Here is a 22703-nt window from a genome sequence, read left to right on the forward strand (position 1 = left end):
TCGGAGGTGATTTCCTGGGGCTTTCTGTGGAAATTAATAAAACCAACTTAAATAAAAATAAAACTTAAACCAATACTAGTAATAATAATAATAATAAAAAAAAATGCTTGACAGAGTTGAACACTATATCTGGGAGAGAATGCACTGCTTCAGCAAAACGCTCCTCCTCCTCCCTCAGTATCATAGTACTAGTGACGCCATTCTGCCGACTTACTGTGGGTATAGCAACATGTCTGCTCGAACGCGAGGCGGCGATCGCAGCGCGAGAGCGCGCATGGCCCCTCCCTCCTACGCACAAGGGAACCGAACGCGCTCGGCCTCGTCTGTGTGCTCGCGCTTCGGTACTGCTCGGTTTTTCTCCAAGCCTGGTGATTCGGCGCCATCATCATGAGCTCGGCAGGCGGCGGAGAGTTCGGTAACCCCTTGCGGAAGTTCAAGCTGGTCTTCCTGGGAGAGCAAAGCGGTCAGAACCTGGGAGAAGGGTGGTCTAAATGTTTATGTGCAGTCAATATTATCCCTCTGGTGTAAAATATATATATATATATATATATATATATATATATATATATATATATATATATATATATATCTATCATACACACGAGAGTGGTTGTTCTGTCAGGAGAGGCCTCTGCTAGTTACATACGTGCAGGGTCTGTGATATGGGCCGTGCACACTATAATGTATGGAAGCTATGATCCGTGCAGTAACCTGGCATAAGGATGGGCGTCTGTGCTTACACTATACAGTGTAGGGTTGCTGTGCATGTCATTGTGATCTGTGTTTGTCATATAAGAGAGGCAGCTCATTTTCACTACATCCCAAGAGGAGAGAGATAGATAGATAGATATATATATATATATATATATATATATATATATATTTCTGCTGCTGATTACACTGGGCTCCACAAGGATAGACATCGGGGTGTAGAGTAGGATCTTGATCCGAGGCACCAACAGGCTCAAAAGCTTTAACTGTTCCCAGAATGCATAGTGCCGCCTCCTCTATAACCCCGCCTCCCTGCACAGGAGCTCAGTTTTGTAGTTGGTGCTTGCAGTAGCGTGCATGTCAACAAGAGGCTGCTACAGGCAGTCTAAGAAAAGAGCTTTTTTTTGAAGAAAAAAGTGAAGTCTACAAGGGCTGCAACGGAGGTTAGATGTCAAGGACATTCTCTGCTGTGGCTCCATCTCTCCCACAGCGGCACTGTAGACTCCCGCGCCCTGGTTGCCAGGTACACACAGAATGAGGCTCCGGTTTTCTTCTTGGTCAGACACATGCGGCTGGGGCTCTCCGGGATCGTGTGGCTGCATTTCGGGAGGTGGTAAGTGGGTCCCCCTCGCGATCCAGTAAGGCCGGTGGGATGCGGGCCGCACGCGCTGGCGTGGACACTGTGTCAGTACAGGGACCCCACTAGGCCACCAGGGCAAGGGCACAGGTCGGTTTCTCTCATAAACCGTTTCTCATGCAGCCCGGTGGTTAAGTCCAGCAGGGGGAAAGGCTTAGACTTGTAGCCCCTCCCCCAGCCCCAGGGTGCCATTTAGAGTAAATGTTCCCGTCCTGGAGCTGCATATCGCTCTCTTTCCCTCACTCCCAGCAGTGTTTGGGTGCCATTACACTCAGATACACTGTTCCTAGGACTGTTTGGGCAAATCCGCCTCTAAAGCCGCCTGCATGTCAGCGCTGTGCATCTTAACAGGACACTTAAGTATTCTACATGTCTGTTGACCGTGCTAGTTAAGAAAGAGTGCATTTAGTCAGGGTTATTTAGTACAAGTGCCCTCTGATATACATCCAGTCTTTACTGTGCATTGTTATATCTATCTTCTATATAGCTAGTCCAGTGCAGTATTATTGCATGTCATAACTTCTGCATTGTACAACTGTGACTGTATGTGTGTGCATTTGCCTGCTGTGTGACTTCTATTTCGTGTTTCTCACTCAGCTTGCTATCCCTATGTTCTATAACTTGAGGGGGCTAGGTGCGTCAGGTTTATTATTAATATAGGTTATTCACAAGATATACTCAGTGTGTAGTTTTTTATGTGATTTTAGTCTTGTATCTCTTCTAAATTCCTGTTTGTGCTGACTACACTGCGCAGGAGTTTGGGTCAGGTATTGTGCTGCTGATACTGTACTGTTACCTTGTATTGCGATATATCATGTCCGCCAAAAAGGGTAACGGTTCTGGGGCTGAACCCACTGGGAGTGGCGAAGAAGTCGCAGATACATTTGAGGAAAACGTAGCAGCTGAGGGTTTTGGTTCTGGGGGTTCCTTGCCCCCCCAGTATGACCGTAGCAACTGGGGTTCAGAATGAACCACCGTGGGCTACCTTCTCCACGCTACTGACTACACTAGTTACCAAACTAACGCCCCCTATGGGACCTCCTGTGCCGGTGCAACCATTCATGGTCCCCGTGAGCAGATCATTTGTCCAATCAATTACAGCAATTGAACCATTCCTTGACTACTAAGAAGTCAAACCCTCGCCTGCCTAAGATCAAAGGGTCCTCTAAGCGGGCCATTACTTCCTCACAATCCACTGCTGTCCCTGACATCTCGTCTGATGAGGATGGCGTTTATACTGACCCCACAGATTCCGATCCTGATCTATCTGATGGGGAGGGTATTTCACAAGTGGATGTTCCTGATTTATTGGAGGCTATACGGTCAATTCTTCAGATTACAGATGAACCGGAAACCGTCCGTTCCTCCTAAGAAACCGGATAGGTTTAAACGTCAGAAGGTGGTTAAACTAGTTTTACCTCACTCTGATCATCTGGTTGATATTTGTCAGGAATCCTGGGAAAACCCAGGAAAGAAGTTCACGCCTCACAAGAAGCTACTTGCTCGCTATCCTGTCACGCCGGAGCTGACTAAAAATTGGGAGACACCTCTGCCGGTGGATTCACATGTGGCAAGGATAGTGGTCTCCTCAGCTCTACCTGTCACTACCGTTACGTCTCTGAAAGAGCCTACGGATAAGCGTGTGGAGGGCTGTCTAAAAGCGATTTATACCATTGCGGGCGCCATACATAGGCCCACTATTGCAGCGACATGGGCTGCAGAAGCTATTGAAGTGTGGGCTCAGGAGTTGGAAGCTGAAATCTCTTCTGACCATGCTAGACAATGCTTGTCGTATATTGTCACGGCTTCTTACTATGTTAAGGAGGCGGCTTCTGATGCCGGTGTTCTGGCAGCCAAGGCTTCAACTACGTCAGTTCTAGCTCGCCGGATCTTATGGCTGCGGTCCTGGTCTGTGGATCTGGACTCTAGAAAAACCCTGGAGGTACTCCCTTTTAAGGGAAATATCCTTTTTGGAGAGGACTTAAATAAGATAGTGGCTGATTTGGCGTCTGCTAAAACAGCCTGTCTACCAAGTACTGCCGCTTCTGTACCGAAGGTTAAAAGTACTTCCTTTCGTCCTTCAGGAAAAGCAGAAGGTCAGGCGTACACCAAACAGGGTCGCACTTCCAAATCTGGTAAGCCAAAGCCCAAACGCGCCTGGGCTGCCCGTCAGCCAGCTTCCAAGACCAATAAGCCTGCCGCATGACGGGGCGGGCCTCCCCCTGAGGGATCGGCTTCTAAGGTATACCCAGGTATGGTTGAAGACCACTTCAGATGCCTGGGTACAGGAAGTCGTCACTCTGGGTTACGCCGTCGCACTCAAAACCCGTCTTCCTCATCAATTTTGCCTGACAGACATTCCTTCAGATCAGGTAAAGGCAAAGACTCTTCATTCAGTGGTACAGACCCTCCTGGAAACAGGAGTGGTAGTACAGGTGCCTCTTGCTCAGAGGGACCAGGGGTACTATTCGCCGCTGTTCCTAGTCCCGAAACCGAATGGGTCCTCCCGGCCCATTCTCAACCTCAAGGCGTTGAACAAATTTGTGAAGGTATCCAAGTTCCGTATGGAAACTCTTCGCTCTATTGTCCTGGCCTTGGAACCTGGAGATTATATGGTCTCCCTGGACATACAGGATGCCTACCTGCATATCCTTATAGCAGTGTCGCATCAGCAGTATCTGAGGTTTGCGGTTGGCAATCTACATTACCAATTTCGGGCGTTACCTTTTGGTTTGACCATGGCTCCGCGAATCTTCACCAAAGTCATGCCGGTGATGACGGCTGTACTCCGCCGTCAAGGGGTCAGTATCCTACCGTACCTGGACGACTTGTTGATCCTGGCAAATTCCCCAGAAATTCTCCTACGTCATCTGGATCTGACTGTCCGGTTTCTGCAAGCCCACGGGTGGCTCATCAACTGGAAGAAATCGTCCCTGCTCAGAGCATGGTGCACCTGGGAGCGTTATTGGACACTCGCAACCAACGGTTGTTTTTGTCTCAGGAGAAAGTCCTGAAGCTCAATGTCATTCTCGCCCCCTCCAGAGACTGATTCTGGCCAAGTGGGACGGCCTGCCTCACCGGATCAGGTCTTAATTGATCTCCTTGACACCGGAGGTCCGTCTGTCACTGAGCTGGTGGCTTCAGGACCAACAATAAAGCAGGGGTCGTCCCTTCTGGATACCCGACTGGGTCCTGCTGACGACGGACGCCAGTCTGAGAGGTTGGGGCGCAGTGTTGGAGCAACACTCCCTTCAGGGTCGGTGGACCGTGGAGGAGTCTCGCCTCCCGATCAACATTCTGGAATTACGGGCGGTATTCAACTCATTGATCCTGGCCCAGCATTTAATACAGAACCGACCTGTTCAGGTACAGTAGGACAACGCCACCACAGTGGCTTACATAAATCAAGGTGGCACTCGAAGCCGCTTGGCAATGAAGGAAGTATCACGGATTTTTCAATGGGCGGAATGCCATCTACCGGCCATATCGGCAATATTCATTCCGGGGGTCCTGAATTGGGAAGCAGACTTTCCCAGTCGTCAGGACGTACACGCCGGAGAGTGGGACCTCCATCCAGAAGTGTTTCAACTCCTAGTGGAAGGTGGGGCCTTCCAGATGTGGCACAATCACAAGGTTCCAGTCTTCGGAGCAAGAACAAAGGATCCTCAAGCAGCGTTTGTGGGTGCGCTGGCGGTTCCGTGGAATTTTCGGCTGCCGTACGTGTTCCCTCCGGTGTCACTACTGCCCAGGGTAATACGGAAGTTCAAGCAGGAAGGCGGACTTCTGCTTCTCATAGTTCCAGCGTGGCCCAGACGGCACTGGTTCTCAGACCTCCGGGGCTTCTTGCTGGAGTGTCCCCTTCTACTTCCACAACGACCAGACCTCCTCATTCAGGGCCCCTGTGTCCACCAGGACTTGGCCCTGCTGGCTTTGACGGCGTGGCTCTTGAAGCTTCCGTCTTGAGGGCCAGAGGCTTTTCTGAGTCGGTCATTCAAACTATGCTGCGGGCCCGGAAACCGGCTTCTGCTCAGAATTACCATAGGGTCTGGCATTCTTACTTTGTTTGGTGCGCATCTAACAATTATGACGCTTCCAAGTTCAGTACGGCCAAGCTTTTGGCTTTTCTTCAGCAGGGCCTAGACCTTGGCCTGCGTCTGGCGTCCATCAAGGTTCATATTTCTGCCTTGTTGGTGTGGTTTCAGAGAAAAATCGCAACCTTGCCTGATGTACATACCTTCACTCAGGGTGTGTTGCGAATCCAACCTCCCTATGTCCCGCCTGTGGCTCCTTGGGATTTGTTGGTGGTTTTGGAGGCTTTGCAAGATTCTCCGTTTGAACCTCTTGAATCGGCTGACCTTAAGTGGCTTTCCCTTAAGGTGGTGTTTCTGCTGGCTATTGCCTCTGCTAGAAGAGTGTCGGATTTGGGCGTCTTGTCTTGTAGTTCCCCATATCTGATTTTTCACCGTGACCGGGTGGTTCTGCGGACTCGTCCTGGGTATTTACCTAAGGTGGTGTCTTCGTTCCACCTTAATCAGGAAATTGTGGTTCCGACCCTTGTCTCTCCTGATTTGTCTCCCAAAGAGCGGTCTTTGGATGTGGTACGGGCTCTCCGTATCTATGTGAAGAGGACTGCTGTCATCCGGAAGTCTGATTCTCTCTTTGGTCTGTTTGGTTTTCACAAACGTGGCTGGCCTGCTCGCAAGCAGACCTTGGCCAGGTGGATTAGAATGGTGATTGCACATGCTTATGTGAGGGCTGGTCTGTCTGCTCCTGCTCACATTAAGACCCATTCTACTCGGTCTGTTGGACTTTCTTGGGCGGCCCGCCATGGTGTGACCCTTGAACAATTGTGCAAGGCGGCTATGTGGTCCTCGGTGAACACGTTCATAAGCCTTCGATACTGCCGCTTCCCAGGATGCTTCCTTTGGACGCCGGGTTCTCATGCCACTGCAGTGCGTCCCCTCCCATGAGGAACTGCTTTAGGACATCCCCGATGTCTATCCTTGTGGAGCCCAGTGTACTCCGCAGCAGAAAACGAGATTTATGGTAAGAACTTACCTTTGTTAAAACTCTTTCTGCGAGGTACACTGGGCTCCACAAGGCGCCCACCCTGACGCATCTTAGCTTTTTTGGGTTGGTGTGGCATTAGCCGCTGACACTTTCTCCTGGGGTGAAATTGTGTTGTCTGCGGCTACTAACTGTTGTCTCTTTTACCTGCTACTGCATTGGGCTGGTTAACTAAAAACTGAGCTCCTGTGCAGGGAGGCGGGGTTATAGAGGAGGTGGCGCTTTGCATTCTGGGAACAGTCAAAGCTTTTGTTGGTGCCTCTGATCAAGATCCTACTCTACACCCCGATGTCTATCCTTGTGGAGCCCAGTGTACCTCGCAGAAAGAGATTTAACAAAGGTAATTTCTTGCCATAAAAAAATCTCTCTCTATATATATATATATATATATATATATATCTATATATATATATATATATATCTATATATATATATCTATATATATATATATATCTATCTCTCTCTCTCTCTCTCTCTCTCTCTCTCTCTCTCTCTCTCTCTCTCTCTCTCTCTCTCTCTCTCTCTCTCTCTCTCAACATACAGTATCTCCACTATGTGGAAAAGACAGCACTCTCCAGATTAAAGTTTCAAAAATAAAAAAAAAATGGGTATTTATTATAAAGTCTATCTCACAGTTTCCAGGAAATGTCCAACGTTTTGGTCCACACCAGGACCTTTTTCAAGGTATACAGCAACAAAAACATCCAGTACAGCAGTGCAGCATAAGTCAAATGAAGTAGGGAAACTGGAGCACCGAATGAGCCTCACAGGCCCCTATTTTATACCCTGAAATGGCGCCATTCACGCCTCCAATGCCACTGGAGACTGGATGGAACGCAAGGTGAAACGCAAACATCACTTCCGGTAATACCGGAAGTGAGTCGCGCTATGTTGTCAAATCATAAATGCTCTTTAAGTGTCGGACTACATGTCATTGGGCACCCATGGTATGGAGCAGAATGCTCAAAGTGACCTGGAGCCCAAGGGGGAACTACTATTGGTTGCGCCCTCGCGCCGGAGCCAGGTGATGTGCCTGGCGGAACGCATGCTGAGACGCAGGCGTCACTTCCGGTAATAACCGGAAGTGAGCCGCGCTACACAGCCGGACAGTGGGGCTTGACTAACATACTTAAAGAATAGGGCACCATAGGGGAACATGTATTGGGCACACAAAAGAGGGTGGTTTACATTATTCGGATGGCGCCACTTGCGTCGGAGCTAACTGAAATACATAGTGGACCGCAGACGTCATTTCCGGTGATACCGGAAGTGGGCTGCATCACACTAATACGTAGCAGGAGTAAATGTCCAAAGTGTATTCACTTCTTGTAGGTAACTAGTGGCCAGTGGGCTTAGAGATCCATATGTGTTAACCCATTGATAATGGGTATCCCAGTGGGATCAATATGGATAGGGTATACATAGAGACCTGTGAGGTCACTTGAGGATAAGCATACGTGTACAGTGCTATAACAGAAAAGTGCAAATTATTACAAAAGTGGTGTTAAACTAATCACACTGAAAACACTGAAAAACATAAGGGTACGAGGGATGGGATGTTAATGTACATTAAGGTTCAAAGGTTATTTCAAGAAAATTGACAACGGATTATTTTCATTCATGCCCCTGGGGGCAATAGTGTCCAATCTGTAAATCCATGAACTCTCTCTCTTCTTGAGCAGCAGGGTACGGTCTCCCCCTCGAGGTGGTGGGGGGGATCCAGTCAATAAGCTTCGATCTGAGGTCCGATACCTGATGTCGTGATGTCATGAAATGTCGAGCTACTGGCAATGTAGTTGTGCCAGTTATGATTGCTTGGTGGATGGAGGTTCTGTGGTTGGCCATCCTATCTCGGAATCGCCTGGAGGTCATCCCGACATAATAGAGTCCACAAGGGCAGGTTAGGATATAGATAAGGTGGTCCATCAAACAGTGTAGTCTGTATTTAATCGCTATCAGTCGTCCAGAGTGAGGATGCGGAAAAGATGATCCTGTGAGCATACCTCTGCAAGTAGTGCAGCCTTTACACTTAAAGCAACCTGGGCGTTGTTCATGAAGCCATGTATGTGTCGTGGAGGGGCTGTGTTCAATCAAGGATCTCATCAGCAGCTGTTTCAGGTTTGATGCTCTACGATAGGCCATCATCGGGGGAGTACTTTTTTTCAGTTTAAGGTGGTCATCTGTTGTAAGGATCGGCCAATGTTTACGGATTGATCTGGAGATCTTGTTGGATTGATTACTGTATGTGGTAGTAAACACCATCCGATTTGTAGTTGCTGTGCCCTGTGTGTTGGTGGTCGGCTCAGCAAACTTCTTCCTGGCTTTCAGCAGACACCCGGCAATTATCTCCTTCTTGTAGCCTCGTTGTATAAACCGCGTGGTCATCTCTGATGATTGGCTCTCCATGGTGTCCTTTTCTGAATTATTCCGTATCACCCTGAGGAATTGCGAAACTGGAAGGTTGTTTTTTAGGGCTGGTGGATGTTGGCTACTAGAGAGTAGCAGAGTATTTCTGTCTGTGGGCTTTCTATACAGACTAGTGATGATACGGCCCTCTACCAGGGTGACCGTTATGTCCAAAAAATTGATGTTACATGGGTCACTCTGACAAGTGAATTTAACCGGGCTTTCAAGACCATTCAAGGAGCTCACCATCTGGTTAAATGTGTCCTTGTTACCTTTCCATATTAGAAAAATGTCATCTATGAAACGTTTATAAATAAAATAATATCTCAGTCCCATAGTTGGACAGGATGTATGATTGCTTATATACGGTCATGAATATGTTCGCATAGGCCGGTGCCAGATTTGATCCCATGGCGGTCCCCTCATGTTGTAGATAATATTTTCCTCGATACAAGAAGTGATTTTGTTTAAGGACTAGACTAGCTAGGTCCAAGAGGAATCCCACTGGTGGTCCGGTAGGAGGCTGACGTAATAATGCTCTTTCCAGTGCTTGGAGGCCTTGATCATGGGGGATGATGGTGTATAGGGAACACACATCCATTGTCGCCAGTAGAATATTGTCCAAGTCTGGAGGTAGATTGGACAATTTCTGCAGAAAATCCGAAGTGTCCCGCACATAGCTACTACTGAGTTGTACTATGGGTTGTAAGAAAGTATCTAGATACATGGCCAGTGGTTGTAAAAGCGAGTTTCTGGCTGAAATGATTGGCCTGCCTGGTGGGTGTAGGAGGGTCTTGTGGATCTTAGGAATGGTATAGATGATAGGGCACACTGGAAAGTCAACAGTCAAGAATTCGTATGTGCGTTTGTCGATATGTGATGATTGGAACCCTAGGTGTAGTAAGTCATCCACCTTAGTTTTTATGTTAGGGATGGGGTTGCCCTGGAGACAGGTGTAGGTCATTTCATCGGTCAACTGTCTCACTATTTCTGAGTTGTAATCATCCCAATCCGGCACCACCACCGCACCACCCTTGTCGGCTGGCCTAATAACAATGCTGCTATCTTTTTTTTAACGCAGTAAGGGCCTTACGTTCTGCGCTAGATAGGTTATCAAAGCGTTTTTTTAGGGGTGGGTGTCAGTGCTTCGTGTTCAACAAGTCGGGTAAAGGTCTTGATGCTAGGGTTAGAGGAGGTCGGATCGAATGTGGATGGCCTATGGAGATGTGTGACATCTCTCTCAAGATCTGTAGGGAAAAATTCCCGTAGTCTGAGTTTGCGGCCAAATTGATATATATCGACTGGTGTCAAACTGGCTGTGAGGAGTCGTGGGAACAAATGACAGGCCTCTGGAGAGGAGTTTTAGTGTGGCCTCATCCAGGGACTTACTAGATAGATTGAAAACTAGTTCAGGTTCTTGTCTCTGCATTTGCGCCATGTGTCTCCCCTTCCTTGGATGCGGCCTCCGTGGTTTGCGGCTGGCGATCGGCTGGTAGTGGTCGTGCGATCTAAAAAAGCTCCTTGTGGTGGGCAGCTATCTGAGGATTCTGTCTCTGAAGCCGATGCAGAGGAGGCTGTTTCGTAAGAATTAGGCTGTCTGCGCCCTGGTCTACGTGTTCTATAGGGCCTTTGGGGTCTACTGGATCTGGAATCACCAATCAGCCACCTGTACACCGTATGATTTTGGTAATCAGAGGTAACAGAGAGTTTACTGCGTTTGAAAGCAGTAATCTTTTTCTCTGACGTCCTAGTGGATGCTGGGGACTCCGTCAGGACCATGGGGAATAGCGGCTCCGCAGGAGACAGGGCACAAAATTTAAAAGTTTGACCACTAGGTGGTGTGTACTGGCTCCTCCCCCTATGACCCTCCTCCAAGCCTCAGTTAGGTTTTTGTGCCCGTCCGAGCAGGGTGCAATCTAGGTGGCTCTCATAAAGAGCTGCTTAGAGTAAAAGTTTTGATAGTTTTATTATTTTCAGTGAGTCCTGCTGGCAACAGGCTCACTGCAACGAGGGACCTAGGGGAGAAGAAGTGAACTCACCTGCGTGCAGGATGGATTTGCTTCTTAGGCTACTGGACACTAGCTCCAGAGGGACGATCACAGGTACAGCCTGGATGGGTCACCGGAGCCGCGCCGCCGACCCCCTTGCAGATGCCGAAGTAAGAAGAGGTCCAGAAACCGGCGGCTGAAGGCTTTTCAGTCTTCATGAGGTAGCGCACAGCACTGCAGCTGTGCGCCATTGCGCTCAGGCACACTTCACACCGGCGGTCACTGAGGGTGCAGGGCGCTGGGGGGGGCGCCCTGGGCAGCAATGTTAATACCTTTCTGGCTAAAAAGAATACATCACATATAGTCCATGAGGCTATATGGATGTATTTCACCCCTGCCAGGTCTCAGAAAAACCGGGAGAAGAGCCCGCCGGAATAGGGGGCGGGGCCTATCTCCTCAGCACACAGCGCCATTTTCCTACACAGCTCCGCTGCTAGGAAGGCTCCCAGGCTCTCCCCTGCACTGCACTACAGAAACCGGGTAAAAAACAGAGAGGGGGGGCATTTTTTGGCGATATTATATATATTTAAGCAGCTATAAGGAAACAACACTTAAGGTTGTTCCTATATAATTATAGCGCTTTGGTGTGTGCTGGCAAACTCTCCCTCTGTCTCCCCAAAGGGCTAGTGGGGTCCTGTCTTCTATCAGAGCATTCCCTGTGTGTCTGCTGTGTGTCGGTACGTGTGTGTCGACATGTATGAGGACGATGTTGGTGTGGAGGCGGAGCAATTGCCGGTAATGGTGATGTCACCCCCTAGGGAGTCGACACCGGAATGGATGGCTTTGTTTATGGAATTAAGTGATAATGTCAGCACGCTGCTAAAGTCGGTTGACGACATGAGACGACCGGCAAACCAGTTAGTACCTGTACAGGCGTCTCAAACACCGTCAGGGGCTGTAAAACGCCCTTTGCCTCAGTCGGTCGACACAGACCCAGACACGGACACCGAATCTAGTGTCGACGGTGAAGAAACGAACGTATTTTCCAGTAGGGCCACACGTTATATGATCACGGCAATGAAGGAGGCTTTGCATATCTCTGATACTGCAAGTACCACAAAAAGGGGTATTATGTGGGGTCTGAAAAAACTACCTGTAGTTTTTCCTGAATCAGAGGAATTGAATGACGTGTGTGATGAAGCGTGGGTTACCCCTGATAAAAAACTGCTAATTTCAAAGAAGTTATTGGCGTTATACCCTTTCCCGCCAGAGGTTAGGGCGCGCTGGGAAACACCCCCTAGGGTGGACAAGGCGCTCACACGTTTATCCAAACAAGTGGCGTTACCGTCTCCTGATACGGCCGCCCTCAAGGATCCAGCTGATAGGAGGCTGGAAAATACTCTAAAAAGTATATACACACATACTGGTGTTATACTGCGACCAGCAATCGCCTCAGCCTGGATGTGCAGTGCTGGGGTGGCTTGGTCGGATTCCCTGACTGAAAATATTGATACCCTGGATAGGGACAGTATTTTATTGACTATAGAGCAATTAAAGGATGCATTCCTTTATATGCGAGATGCACAGAGGGATATCTGCACTCTGGCATCAAGAGTAAGTGCGATGTCCATATCTGCCAGAAGAAGTCTATGGACACGACAGTGGTCAGGCGATGCGGATTCCAAACGGCATATGGAAGTATTGCCGTATAAAGGGGAGGAATTATTTGGGGTCGGTCTATCGGATTTGGTAGCCACGGCAACAGCCGGGAAGTCCACCTTTTTACCTCAAGTCCCCTCCCAGCAGAAAAAGACGCAGTCTTTTCAGCCGCAGTCCTTTCGTTCCTATAAGAACAAGCGAGCAAAAGGACATTCATATTTGCCCCGAGGCAAAGGAAAGGGTAAGAGACTGCAGCAAGCAGCCCCTTCCCAGGAGCAGAAGTCCTCCCCGGCTTCTGAAAAGGCCTCAGCATGACGCTGGGACCTTACAAGCGGACTCAGGGGCGGTGGGGGGTCGCCTCAAGAATTTCAGCGCACAGTGGGCTCACTCGCAGGTGGACCCCTGGATCCTGCAGGTAGTATCTCAGGGTTACAGGTTGGAATTCGAGAAGTCTCCCCCTCGCCGGTTCCTAAAATCTGCTTTGCCAACGTCTCCCTCAGACAGGGCGACGGTATTGGAAGCCATTCACAAGCTGTATTCTCAGCAGGTGATAATCAAGGTACCCCTTCTACAACAGGGAAAGGGGTATTACTCCACGCTATTTGTGGTACCGAAGCCGGACGGCTCGGTAAGACCTATTCTAAATCTGAAATCTCTGAACCTGTACATACAAAAATTCAAGTTCAAGATGGAGTCACTCAGAGCAGTGATAGCGAATCTGGAAGAAGGGGATTTTATGGTGTCCTTGGACATCAAGGATGCTTACCTTCATGTCCCAATTTGCCCTTCACACCAAGGGTACCTCAGGTTCGTGGTACAAAACTGTCATTATCAGTTTCAGACGCTGCCGTTTGGATTGTCCACGGCACCCAGGGTCTTTACCAAGGTAATGGCCGAAATGATGATCCTTCTTCGAAGAGAAGGCGTATTAATTATCCCTTACTTGGACGATTTCCTGATAAGGGCAAGATCCAGAGAACAGCTGGAGGTCGGAGTAGCACTAACTCAAGTAGTGCTCCAACAGCACGGGTGGATTCTGAATTTTCCAAAATCCCAACTGATCCCGACGACACGTCTGCTGTTCCTAGGGATGATTCTGGACACTGTTCAGAAAAAGGTATTTCTTCCGGAGGAGAAAGCCAGGGAGTTATCCGAACTCGTCAGGAACCTCCTAAAACCAGGGACAGTGTCTGTGCATCAATGCACAAGAGTCCTGGGAAAAATGGTGGCTTCTTACGAAGCGATTCCATTCGGCAGATTCCATGCACGAAATGGTGGTTGCAGAGTGCTCATCTGTTAGAAGGCCGCAGATTCGGCATACAGAACTGGGTCCTAGTGACCACGGATGCCAGCCTGAGAGGCTGGGGAGCGGTCACACAAGGAAGAAACTTCCAGGGCGTGTGGTCAAGCCTGGAAACGTCTCTTCACATAAATATACTGGAACTAAGAGCAATCTACAATGCTCTAAGCCTGGCAAAACCTCTGCTTCAGGGTCAGCCGGTGTTGATCCAGTCGGACAACATCACGGCAGTCGCCCACGTAAACAGACAGGGCGGCACAAGAAGCAGGAGGGCAATGGCAGAAGCTGCAAGGATTCTTCGCTGGGCGGAAAATCATGTGATAGCACTGTCAGCAGTGTTCATCCCGGGAGTGGACAACTGGGAAGCAGACTTCCTCTGCAGACACGATCTTCACCCGGGAGAGTGGGGACTTCATCCAGAAGTCTTCCACATGATTGTAGTCTATTGGGAAAGACCAATGGTGGACATGATGGCGTCCCGCCTCAACAAAAAACTGGACAGGTATTGCGCCAGGTCAAGAGACCCTCAGGCAATAGCTGTGGATGCTCTGGTAACACCATGGGTGTACCAGTCAGTGTATGTGTTCCCTCCTCTGCCTCTCATACCCAAGGTACTGAGAATTATACGGCAAAGGGGAGTAAGAACGATACTAGTGGCTCCGGACTGGCCAAGAAGGACTTGGTACCCGGAACTTCAGGAGATGCTCACGGAAGATCCGTGGCCTCTACCTCTAAGAAGGGATCTGCTTCAGCAGAGACCGTGTCTATTCCAAGACTTACCGCGGCTGCGTTTGACGGCATGGCAGTTGAACGCCGGATCCTAAGGGAAAAAGGCATTCCGGAAGAGGTCATCCCTACCCTGGTCAAAGCCAGGAAGGAGGTGACTGCACAACATTATCACCGCATTTGGAGAAAATATGTTGCATGGTGTGAGGCCAGGAAGGCCCCGACAGAGGAATTTCAACTGGGTCGATTCCTACATTTCCTGCAAACAGGATTATCTATGGGCCTGAAATTAGGGTCCATTAAGGTTCAAATTTCGGCCCTGTCGATTTTCTTCCAGAAAGAATTGGCTTCAGTTCCTGAAGTCCAGACTTTTGTAAAAGGAGTACTACATACACAGCCCCCGGTTGTGCCCCCAGTGGCACCGTGGGATCTCAATGTAGTTTTGGATTTTCTCAAATCCCATTGGTTTGAGCCACTCAAATCGGTAGATTTGAAATATCTTACATGGAAAGTAACCATGCTACTGGCCCTGGCTGCAGCCAGGAGAGTGTCGGAATTGGCGGCTTTATCGTATAAAAGGCCATATCTGATTTTCCATTCGGACAGGGCAGAATTGAGGACGCGTCCTCATTTTCTGCCTAAGGTGGTATCAGCGTTTCACCTGAACCAGCCTATTGTGGTGCCTGCGGCTACTAGCGATTTGGAGGATTCCAAGTTGCTGGACGTTGTCAGAGCATTGAAAATATATATATTTCAAGGACGGCTGGAGTCAGAAAATCTGACTCGCTGTTTATACTGTATGCACCCAACAAGCTGGGTGCTCCTGCTTCTAAGCAGACGATTGCTCGTTGGATTTGTAGCACAATTCAACTGGCACATTCTGTGGCAGGCCTGCTACAGCCTAAATCTGTCAATGCCCACTCCACAAGGAAGGTGGGCTCATCTTGGGCGGCTGCCTGAGGGGTCTCGGCATTGCAACTCTGCCGAGCAGCTACGTGGTCAGGGGAGAACACGTTTGTAAAATTCTACAAATTTGATACCCTGGCTAAGGAGGACCTGGAGTTCTCTCATTCGGTGCTGCAGAGTCATCCGCACTCTCCCGCCCGTTTGGGAGCTTTGGTATAATCCCCATGGTCCTGACGGAGTCCCCAGCATCCACTAGGACGTCAGAGAAAATAAGAATTTACTCACCGGTAATTCTATTTCTCGTAGTCCGTAGTGGATGCTGGGCGCCCATCCCAAGTGCGGATTGTCTGCAATACTTGTACATAGTTATTGTTAAAAAAAAAAAAAAAAAAAAAAATCGGGTTGTTTATTGTTGTGAGCCATCTTTTCAGAGGCTCCTACGTTATCATACTGTTAACTGGGTTCAGATCACAAGTTGTACGGTGTGATTGGTGTGGCTGGTATGAGTCTTACCCGGGATTCAAAATCCTTCCTTATTGTGTACGCTCGTCCGGGCACAGTATCCTAACTGAGGCTTGGAGGAGGGTCATAGGGGGAGGAGCCAGTACACACCACCTAGTGGTCAAACTTTTAAATTTTGTGCCCTGTCTCCTGCGGAGCCGCTATTCCCCATGGTCCTGACGGAGTCCCCAGCATCCACTACGGACTACGAGAAATAGAATTACCGGTGAGTAAATTTTTATTTTTATAGGGTCTGCAATTTGTCGATCAAATTGTTGGTCCTGTCGTTCCTAATGGTGGCCAATTGTGTCTCGTTGAACATATTAATCTGAGCCTTAAATTTCTTCAACTCGGTACCGACCTCCTCTATAACCAAAAGCATCAAGTCTAGGGAGCACTTATTCAGGACACCACACCACCGACTGCAGAAAGTGGGATTGTTTCTACCTAATGTCGGTATGTTATTGACCCTAAAGCCCCTGGGTATCTGTTTCTTCCTATGATATTCGGACAGGAACTGTCCGTGTAGGGTAAGGTCTATTTCCATTCTCCTAAGCCTGAGGAGTTGATGATATAAATCAGTCGGAGTCTCAGCTGGGAGTGTGTCAAAATCTAGTTGGTCAAATAAGACTGCAGACGTCACTTCCGGTAATAATGTAAACCACCCTCTTTTGTGTACCAATACATGTTCCCCTATGAATCCCTATTCTTTAAGTATGTTAGTCAAGCCCCACTGTCCGGCTGTGTAGCGCGGCTCACTTCCGGTTATTACCGGAAGTGGCGCCTGCGTCTCAGCATGCGTTCCGCCAGGCACATCACCTGGCTCCGGCGCGAGGGCGCAACCAATAGTAGTTCCCCCTTGGGCTCCAGGTCACTTTGAGCATTCTGCTCCACACCAGGGGTGCCCAATGACATGTAGTCCGACACTTAAAGAGCATTTATGATTTGACAACATAGCGCGACTCACTTCCGGTATTACCGGAAGTGATGTTTGCGTTTCACCTTGCGTTCCATCCCGTCTCCAGTGGCATTGGAGGTGGGAATGGCGCCATTTCAGGGTATAAAATAGGGACCTGTGAGGCTCATTCGGTGCTCCAGTTTCCCTACTTCATTTGACTTATGCTGCACTGCTGTACCGGATGTTTTTGTTGCTGTATACACATTTCCTGGAAACTGTGAGATAGACTTTATAATAAAAACCCATTTTTTTTTATTTTTTAAACTTTAATCTGGAGAGTGCTGTCTTTTCCACATAGTGGAGATACTGTATGTTGTACTATCGGCCCCATCTTTTATTAGATTGGACCTTTGATTGGCACCCCAGTAATTGCCTGTATTACGTGAGAGTGCAGGGATTCCCACTATATATATATATATATATATATATATATATATATATATATATATATATATATATATATATATATATATATATATATATATATATCTCTCTCTCTCTCTCTCTCTCTCTCTCTCTCTCTCTCTCTCTCTCTCTCTCTCTCTCTCTCTCTCTCTCTCTCTCTCTCTCTCTCTCCGTGGCAAATCTCAATATCCGTGCTCTCTGTCAGTGCTTATTTATTGCTGCTCCAAGTACAGTGTCTCTCTTGTGCTGCATATTGCTGCTCCGTGTCAGTTCTCAGTAGTATCCTCATCAGTGCTCAGTATCACTGCTCATTGTCTTGTGCTGCATTGTGGTGCTCAGTAACACTACAGTACATTACTAATATACTAGTCCAGTGTCTTGTGCTGCATCTTGCTGCTGTAGGGTGTTGTGGTAGTGTCCTGTTACTGTGCATAGGTCATCATCATTCCAGTCACCGTGGTGTCTGGTATCTATCTAGTGGTATCTAATTCCAGACATTACCGCCGTCTAATTCCAGATATATTACTGGCATATAATTCCACACATTAAAAAAATGGAGAACAAAAATGTGGAGGGTAAAATAGGAAAGGCTCAAGATCCACTTCCACCTAGTGCTGAAGCTGCTGCCGCTAGTCATGGCAGAGACGATGAAATGCCATCAACGTCATCTGCCAAGGCCGATGCCCAATGTCATAGTAGAGAGCATGTAAAATCCAAAAAGCAAAAGTTCAGTAAAATGACCCAAATATCTAAATTAAAATCGTCTGAGGAGAAGCGTAAACTTGCCAATATGCCATTTACGACACGGAGTGGCAAGGAACGGCTAAGGCCCTCTCCTTTGTTCCTCATGACTAGTGGTTCAGCTTCACATGACGATGGAAGCACTCATCCTCCTGCTAGAAAAATGAAAATAGTTAAGCTGGCAAAAGCACAGCAAAGAACTGTGCATTCTTCTAAATCACAAATCCCCAAGGAGCGTCCAATTGTGTCGGTTGCGATGCCTGACCTTCCCAACACTGGACGGGAAGAGGTGGCTCCTTCCACCATTTGCACGCCCCCCGCAAGTGCTGGAAGGAGCACCCACAGTCCAGTTCCTGATATTCAAATTGAAGAGGTCACTGTTGAAGTACACCAGGATGAGGATATGGGTGTTGCTGGCGCTGAGGAGGAAATTGACGAGGAGGATTCTGATGGTGAGGTGGTTTGTTTAATTCAGGCACCCGGGGAGACACCTGTTGTCCGTGGGATAAATAAGGCCATTGACATGCCTGGTCAAAATACAAAAAAAAAATCACCTCTTCAGTGTGGAATTATTTCAACAGAAATGCGGACAACAGGTGTCAAGCCGTGTGTTGCCTTTGTCAAGCTGTAATAAGTAGGGGTAAGGACGTTAATCACCTAGAAACATCCTCCCTTATAGGTCACCTGGAGCGCATTCATCAGAAGTCATTGACAAGTTCAAAAACTTTGACAGCGGAAGCAGTCCAATGACAACTAAATCCCTTCTTCCTCTTGTACCCAAGCTCCTGCAAACCACACCACCAACTCCCTCAATGTCCATTTCCTCCTTAGACAGGAACGCCAATAGTCCTGCAGACCATGTCATTGGCAAGTCTGACGAGTCCTCTCCTAACTGGGATTCCTCCGATGGATCCCTGAGTGTAACGCCTACTGCTGCTGCCACTGCTGTTGCTGCTGGAAGTCGATTGTCATCCCAGAGGGGAAGTTGGAAGACCACTTGTACTACTTCCAGTAAGTAATTGCCTGTCCAACAGTTCTTTGCGAGGAAGATGAAATATCACAGCAGTCATCCTGCTGCAAAGCTGATAACTCATGCTCCTGAGGAAGCTGGATTATACCAGTGAAACGCGTTGAGCCTGTTTCATATGACTGGACTTCACTCTCCTAACTGGCCTGCACAACTTCATCTATCCTCTGGCAAATTTTGGACTTCTCTCCCATCACTGGACCTTTAAACAAACTGGTCGGACCCACCGCCACAGCTACAAATGGACTCGTTCCTATGCTGATATCTAACAACGTGGGGATCTGGTAACTATTTACTCAACACAGTGAATGCACAAGGGGAGGTTGCCCTAGCCTTCAGGAATGAAAATCATTTATGCAGGAGAACGTGAAATCCACCAAGTCTAATTCTGAGAAAGACTTTTTAAGTTTTATCGCCACCTTGTGGTAATAGGAATTCCTTATTTTTTTAGATTTCTCTATATGTGATTTATGAATAAATTGTTACTTTTTACACTGAACAAACCATCCCTTTAATTATTAATTATTATTAATTATAATTAATATTTGTACAGCCAGCGCAGGTATTCACCTCTATCCCAGAGGGGAAGTTGGAAGACCACTTGTACTACTTCCAGTAAGTAATTGCCTGTCCAACAGTTCTTTGCGAGGAAGATGAAATATCACAGCAGTCATCCTGCTGCAAAGCTGATAACTCAGGCCTTGAAAACTATGTTGGTGTTAGACGTGCGTTCGGTATCCACCGTTAGTTCACAGGGACTTTGAGAATTGCTTGAGGTAGTGTGTCCCCGGTACCAAATCCCATCTCTATTCCACTTCTCTAGGCAGGCGATACTGAGAATGTACACACACGTCAGAAAAAGTGTCCTCGGTGTCCTAAAAAAATGCAGTTGTACCCACTGTCCACTTAACCAAGGACAAGTGGAGCAGGGCAGACTAAGGACTATATGACTGTGACAGCCCACTGGGTAGATGTATTGCCTCCCGCAGCAACAACAGCGGCAGCATCTCGCAAATGCCAACTTGTTTCTAGGCAGGCTACGCTTTGTATCACTGCTTTCCATAAGAGGCACACAGCTGACAACCTCTTACGGAAACTGAGGAACATCATCGCAGATTGGCTAACCCCAATTGGACTCTCCTGGGGATTTGTGATATCTGACAACACCACCAATATTGTGCGTGCATTACATGTGGGCAAATTCCAGCACGTCCCATGTTTTGCACATACAATTAATTTGATGGTGCAGAATTTTTAAAAAAACGACGGGCGTGCAGGAGATGCTGTCGGTGGCCCGAAGAATTGCGGCCACTTTCGGCATTCAGCCACCGCGTGCCGAAGACTGGAGCGCCAGCAAACACTCATGAACATGCCCTGCCATCAGCTGAAGCAAGAGGAGGTAACGAGGTGGAATTCAACACTCTATATGCTTCAGAGGATGGAGGAGCAGCAAAAGGCCATTCAAGCCTATACATCTTCCTACGATATAGGTAAAGGAGGGGGAATGCACCTCACTCAAGCACAGTGGAGAATGATTTCCATGTTGTGCAAGGTTCTCCAACCCTTTGAACTTGCCACACGTGAAGTCAGTTCAGACACTGCCAGCCTAAGTCAGGTCATTACCCTGATCAGGCTTTTGCAGAAGCAGCTGGAGAGATTGAAGGAGGAGCTAAAACTGAGCGATTCCGCTAGGCATGTGGGACTTGTGGATGGAGCCCTTCATTCGCTTAACCAGGATTCACGGGTGGTCAATCTGTTGAAATCAGAGCACTACATTTTGGCCACCGTGCTTGATCCTAGGTTTAAAGCTTACGTTGTATCTCTTTCCGGCAGACACAAGTCTGCAGATGTTCAAAGACCTGCTGATGAGACAATTGTCAAGTCAAGCAGAACGTGACCCGCCAACAGCTCCTCCTTCATTTTCTACCGCCACTGGAGCTGCCAGGAAAAGGATAACATTTCCAAAACCACCCGCTGGCGGTGATGCAGGGCAGTCAGGAGCAAGTGCTGACATCTGGTCCGGACTGAAGGACCTGCCAACGATTACTGACATGTCTACTGTCACTGCATATGATTCTGTCACCATTTAAAGAATGGTGGAGGATTATATGAGTGACAGCATCACTGTAGGCATGTCACAGTCCGTACGTATACTGGCAGGAAAAAGGCAATTTGGAGGCCCTTGCATAAACTGGCTTTATTTTACCTAAGTTGCCCCCCCTCCAGTGTGTACTCCGCATGAGTGTTTAGTGCAGCCGGTCACCTTGTCAGCGATCGGCGTAGGAGGTTACTTCCAGAAAATGTGGAGAAGATGATGTTCATCAAAATGAATTATAAATTCCTCTGTGGAGACATTTACCAGCAATTGCCTCCAGAAAGTACACAGGGACCTGTGATGGTGGATTGTAGTGGGGACGAATTAATACCCTGTGAGGAGGAGGATGTACACAGTGAAAGGGGTGAAGAATTGAGGGTGATGAGAAGATGGACATCTTGCCTCTGTAGAGCCAGTTTGTGCAAGGAGATATTGATTGCTACTTTTTTGGTGGGGGCCCAAACCAACCAGTCATTTCAGCCACAGTTGTGTGGCAGACCCTGTGGCTGAAATGATGGGTTTGTTAAAGTGTGCATGTCCTGTTTATACAACATAAGGGTGGGTGGGAGGGCCCAAGGACAATTCCATCTTGCACCTCTTTTTTTTTTATTTATCTTTGCATCATGTGCTGTTTGGGGACTATTTTTTTAAGTGCCATCCTGTCTGACACTGCAGTGCCACTCCTAGATGGGCCAAGTGTTTGTGCCGCCCACTTGGGTCGCTTAGCTTAGTCATCCAGCGACCTCGGTGCAAATGTTAGGACTAAAAATAATATTGTGAGGTGTTCAGAATAGACTGGAAATGAGTGGAAATGATGGTTATTGAGGTTAATAATACTATAGGATCAAAATTACCCCCAAATTCTATGATTTAAGCTGTTTTTGAGGGTTTTTAGAAAAAAAACACCGGAATCCAAAATGCATCCGAATCCGACAAAAATCCGAAAGGGTGGTTTTGACAAAACGCGTCTGAATCCAAAGCACGACCGCGGAGCCGAATCCAAAACACGAAAAATGCCCGCTGCACATCTCTAAAATATATATATATATATATATAATTAGAGTGTATATATGTATTTTACACTAATGTAGCAGTATTGTGTATATGAAATGTTACTGGTGTTTATAAAAAAATGTCATTTTTGCATCAAAGTTGTCATGGCACGTTATCTTATTGTGTGTGTGTGTGATGTCATAGCTTAAAATAGCTTGTATCATTTATTTTCACAAAGCTTTTTTGTTACAAACTACTGAGGGAAATTTGCTAACTTGCTATGTTAATTATTTATTACCATTTATTTATATAGCGCACACATATTGCGCAGTGCTTTACAGAGAATATTTGGCCATTCACATCGCTCCCTGCCGCAGTGGAACTTACAATCTATTGCCCTTGTTTATCAATTGATAAATGTCACTGTGAGTGATAAATTGCACCAGCCAATCACCTCCTAACTTCCATGTCACAGGCTGGGTTTGAAAAATGACAGGAGCGCATTGGTTGGTGTAATTTATCACTCATTGATAAATAAGGGCATATATTCCCTACCACACGTACACACAAACATACACCCTAG

At 47.6% G+C, this 22703-nt stretch overlaps 1 protein-coding gene across 2 annotated transcripts in view; it reads left to right on the forward strand.

Annotated features, from left to right (window-relative positions):
* The first annotated feature begins 294 nt into the window (after positions 1 to 294).
* Positions 295 to 22703, forward strand: part of LOC134948854 (ras-related protein Rab-6B-like) — a 239872-nt gene continuing 217463 nt past the window's right edge. Inside the window, exon 1 of one of the 2 annotated variants that reach the window (XM_063937102.1) lies at positions 295 to 463. In XM_063937102.1, the coding sequence (XP_063793172.1) occupies positions 388 to 463 (76 nt within the window). In that variant the 5' untranslated portion in view covers positions 295 to 387. The remainder of the gene's footprint in view (positions 464 to 22703) is intronic. The other variant, XM_063937103.1, reaches the window with a different exon arrangement.

This window comes from Pseudophryne corroboree, chromosome 8 (genome assembly GCF_028390025.1).
Source record: "Pseudophryne corroboree isolate aPseCor3 chromosome 8, aPseCor3.hap2, whole genome shotgun sequence".
Classification (NCBI taxonomy): Eukaryota; Metazoa; Chordata; class Amphibia; order Anura; family Myobatrachidae; genus Pseudophryne; species Pseudophryne corroboree.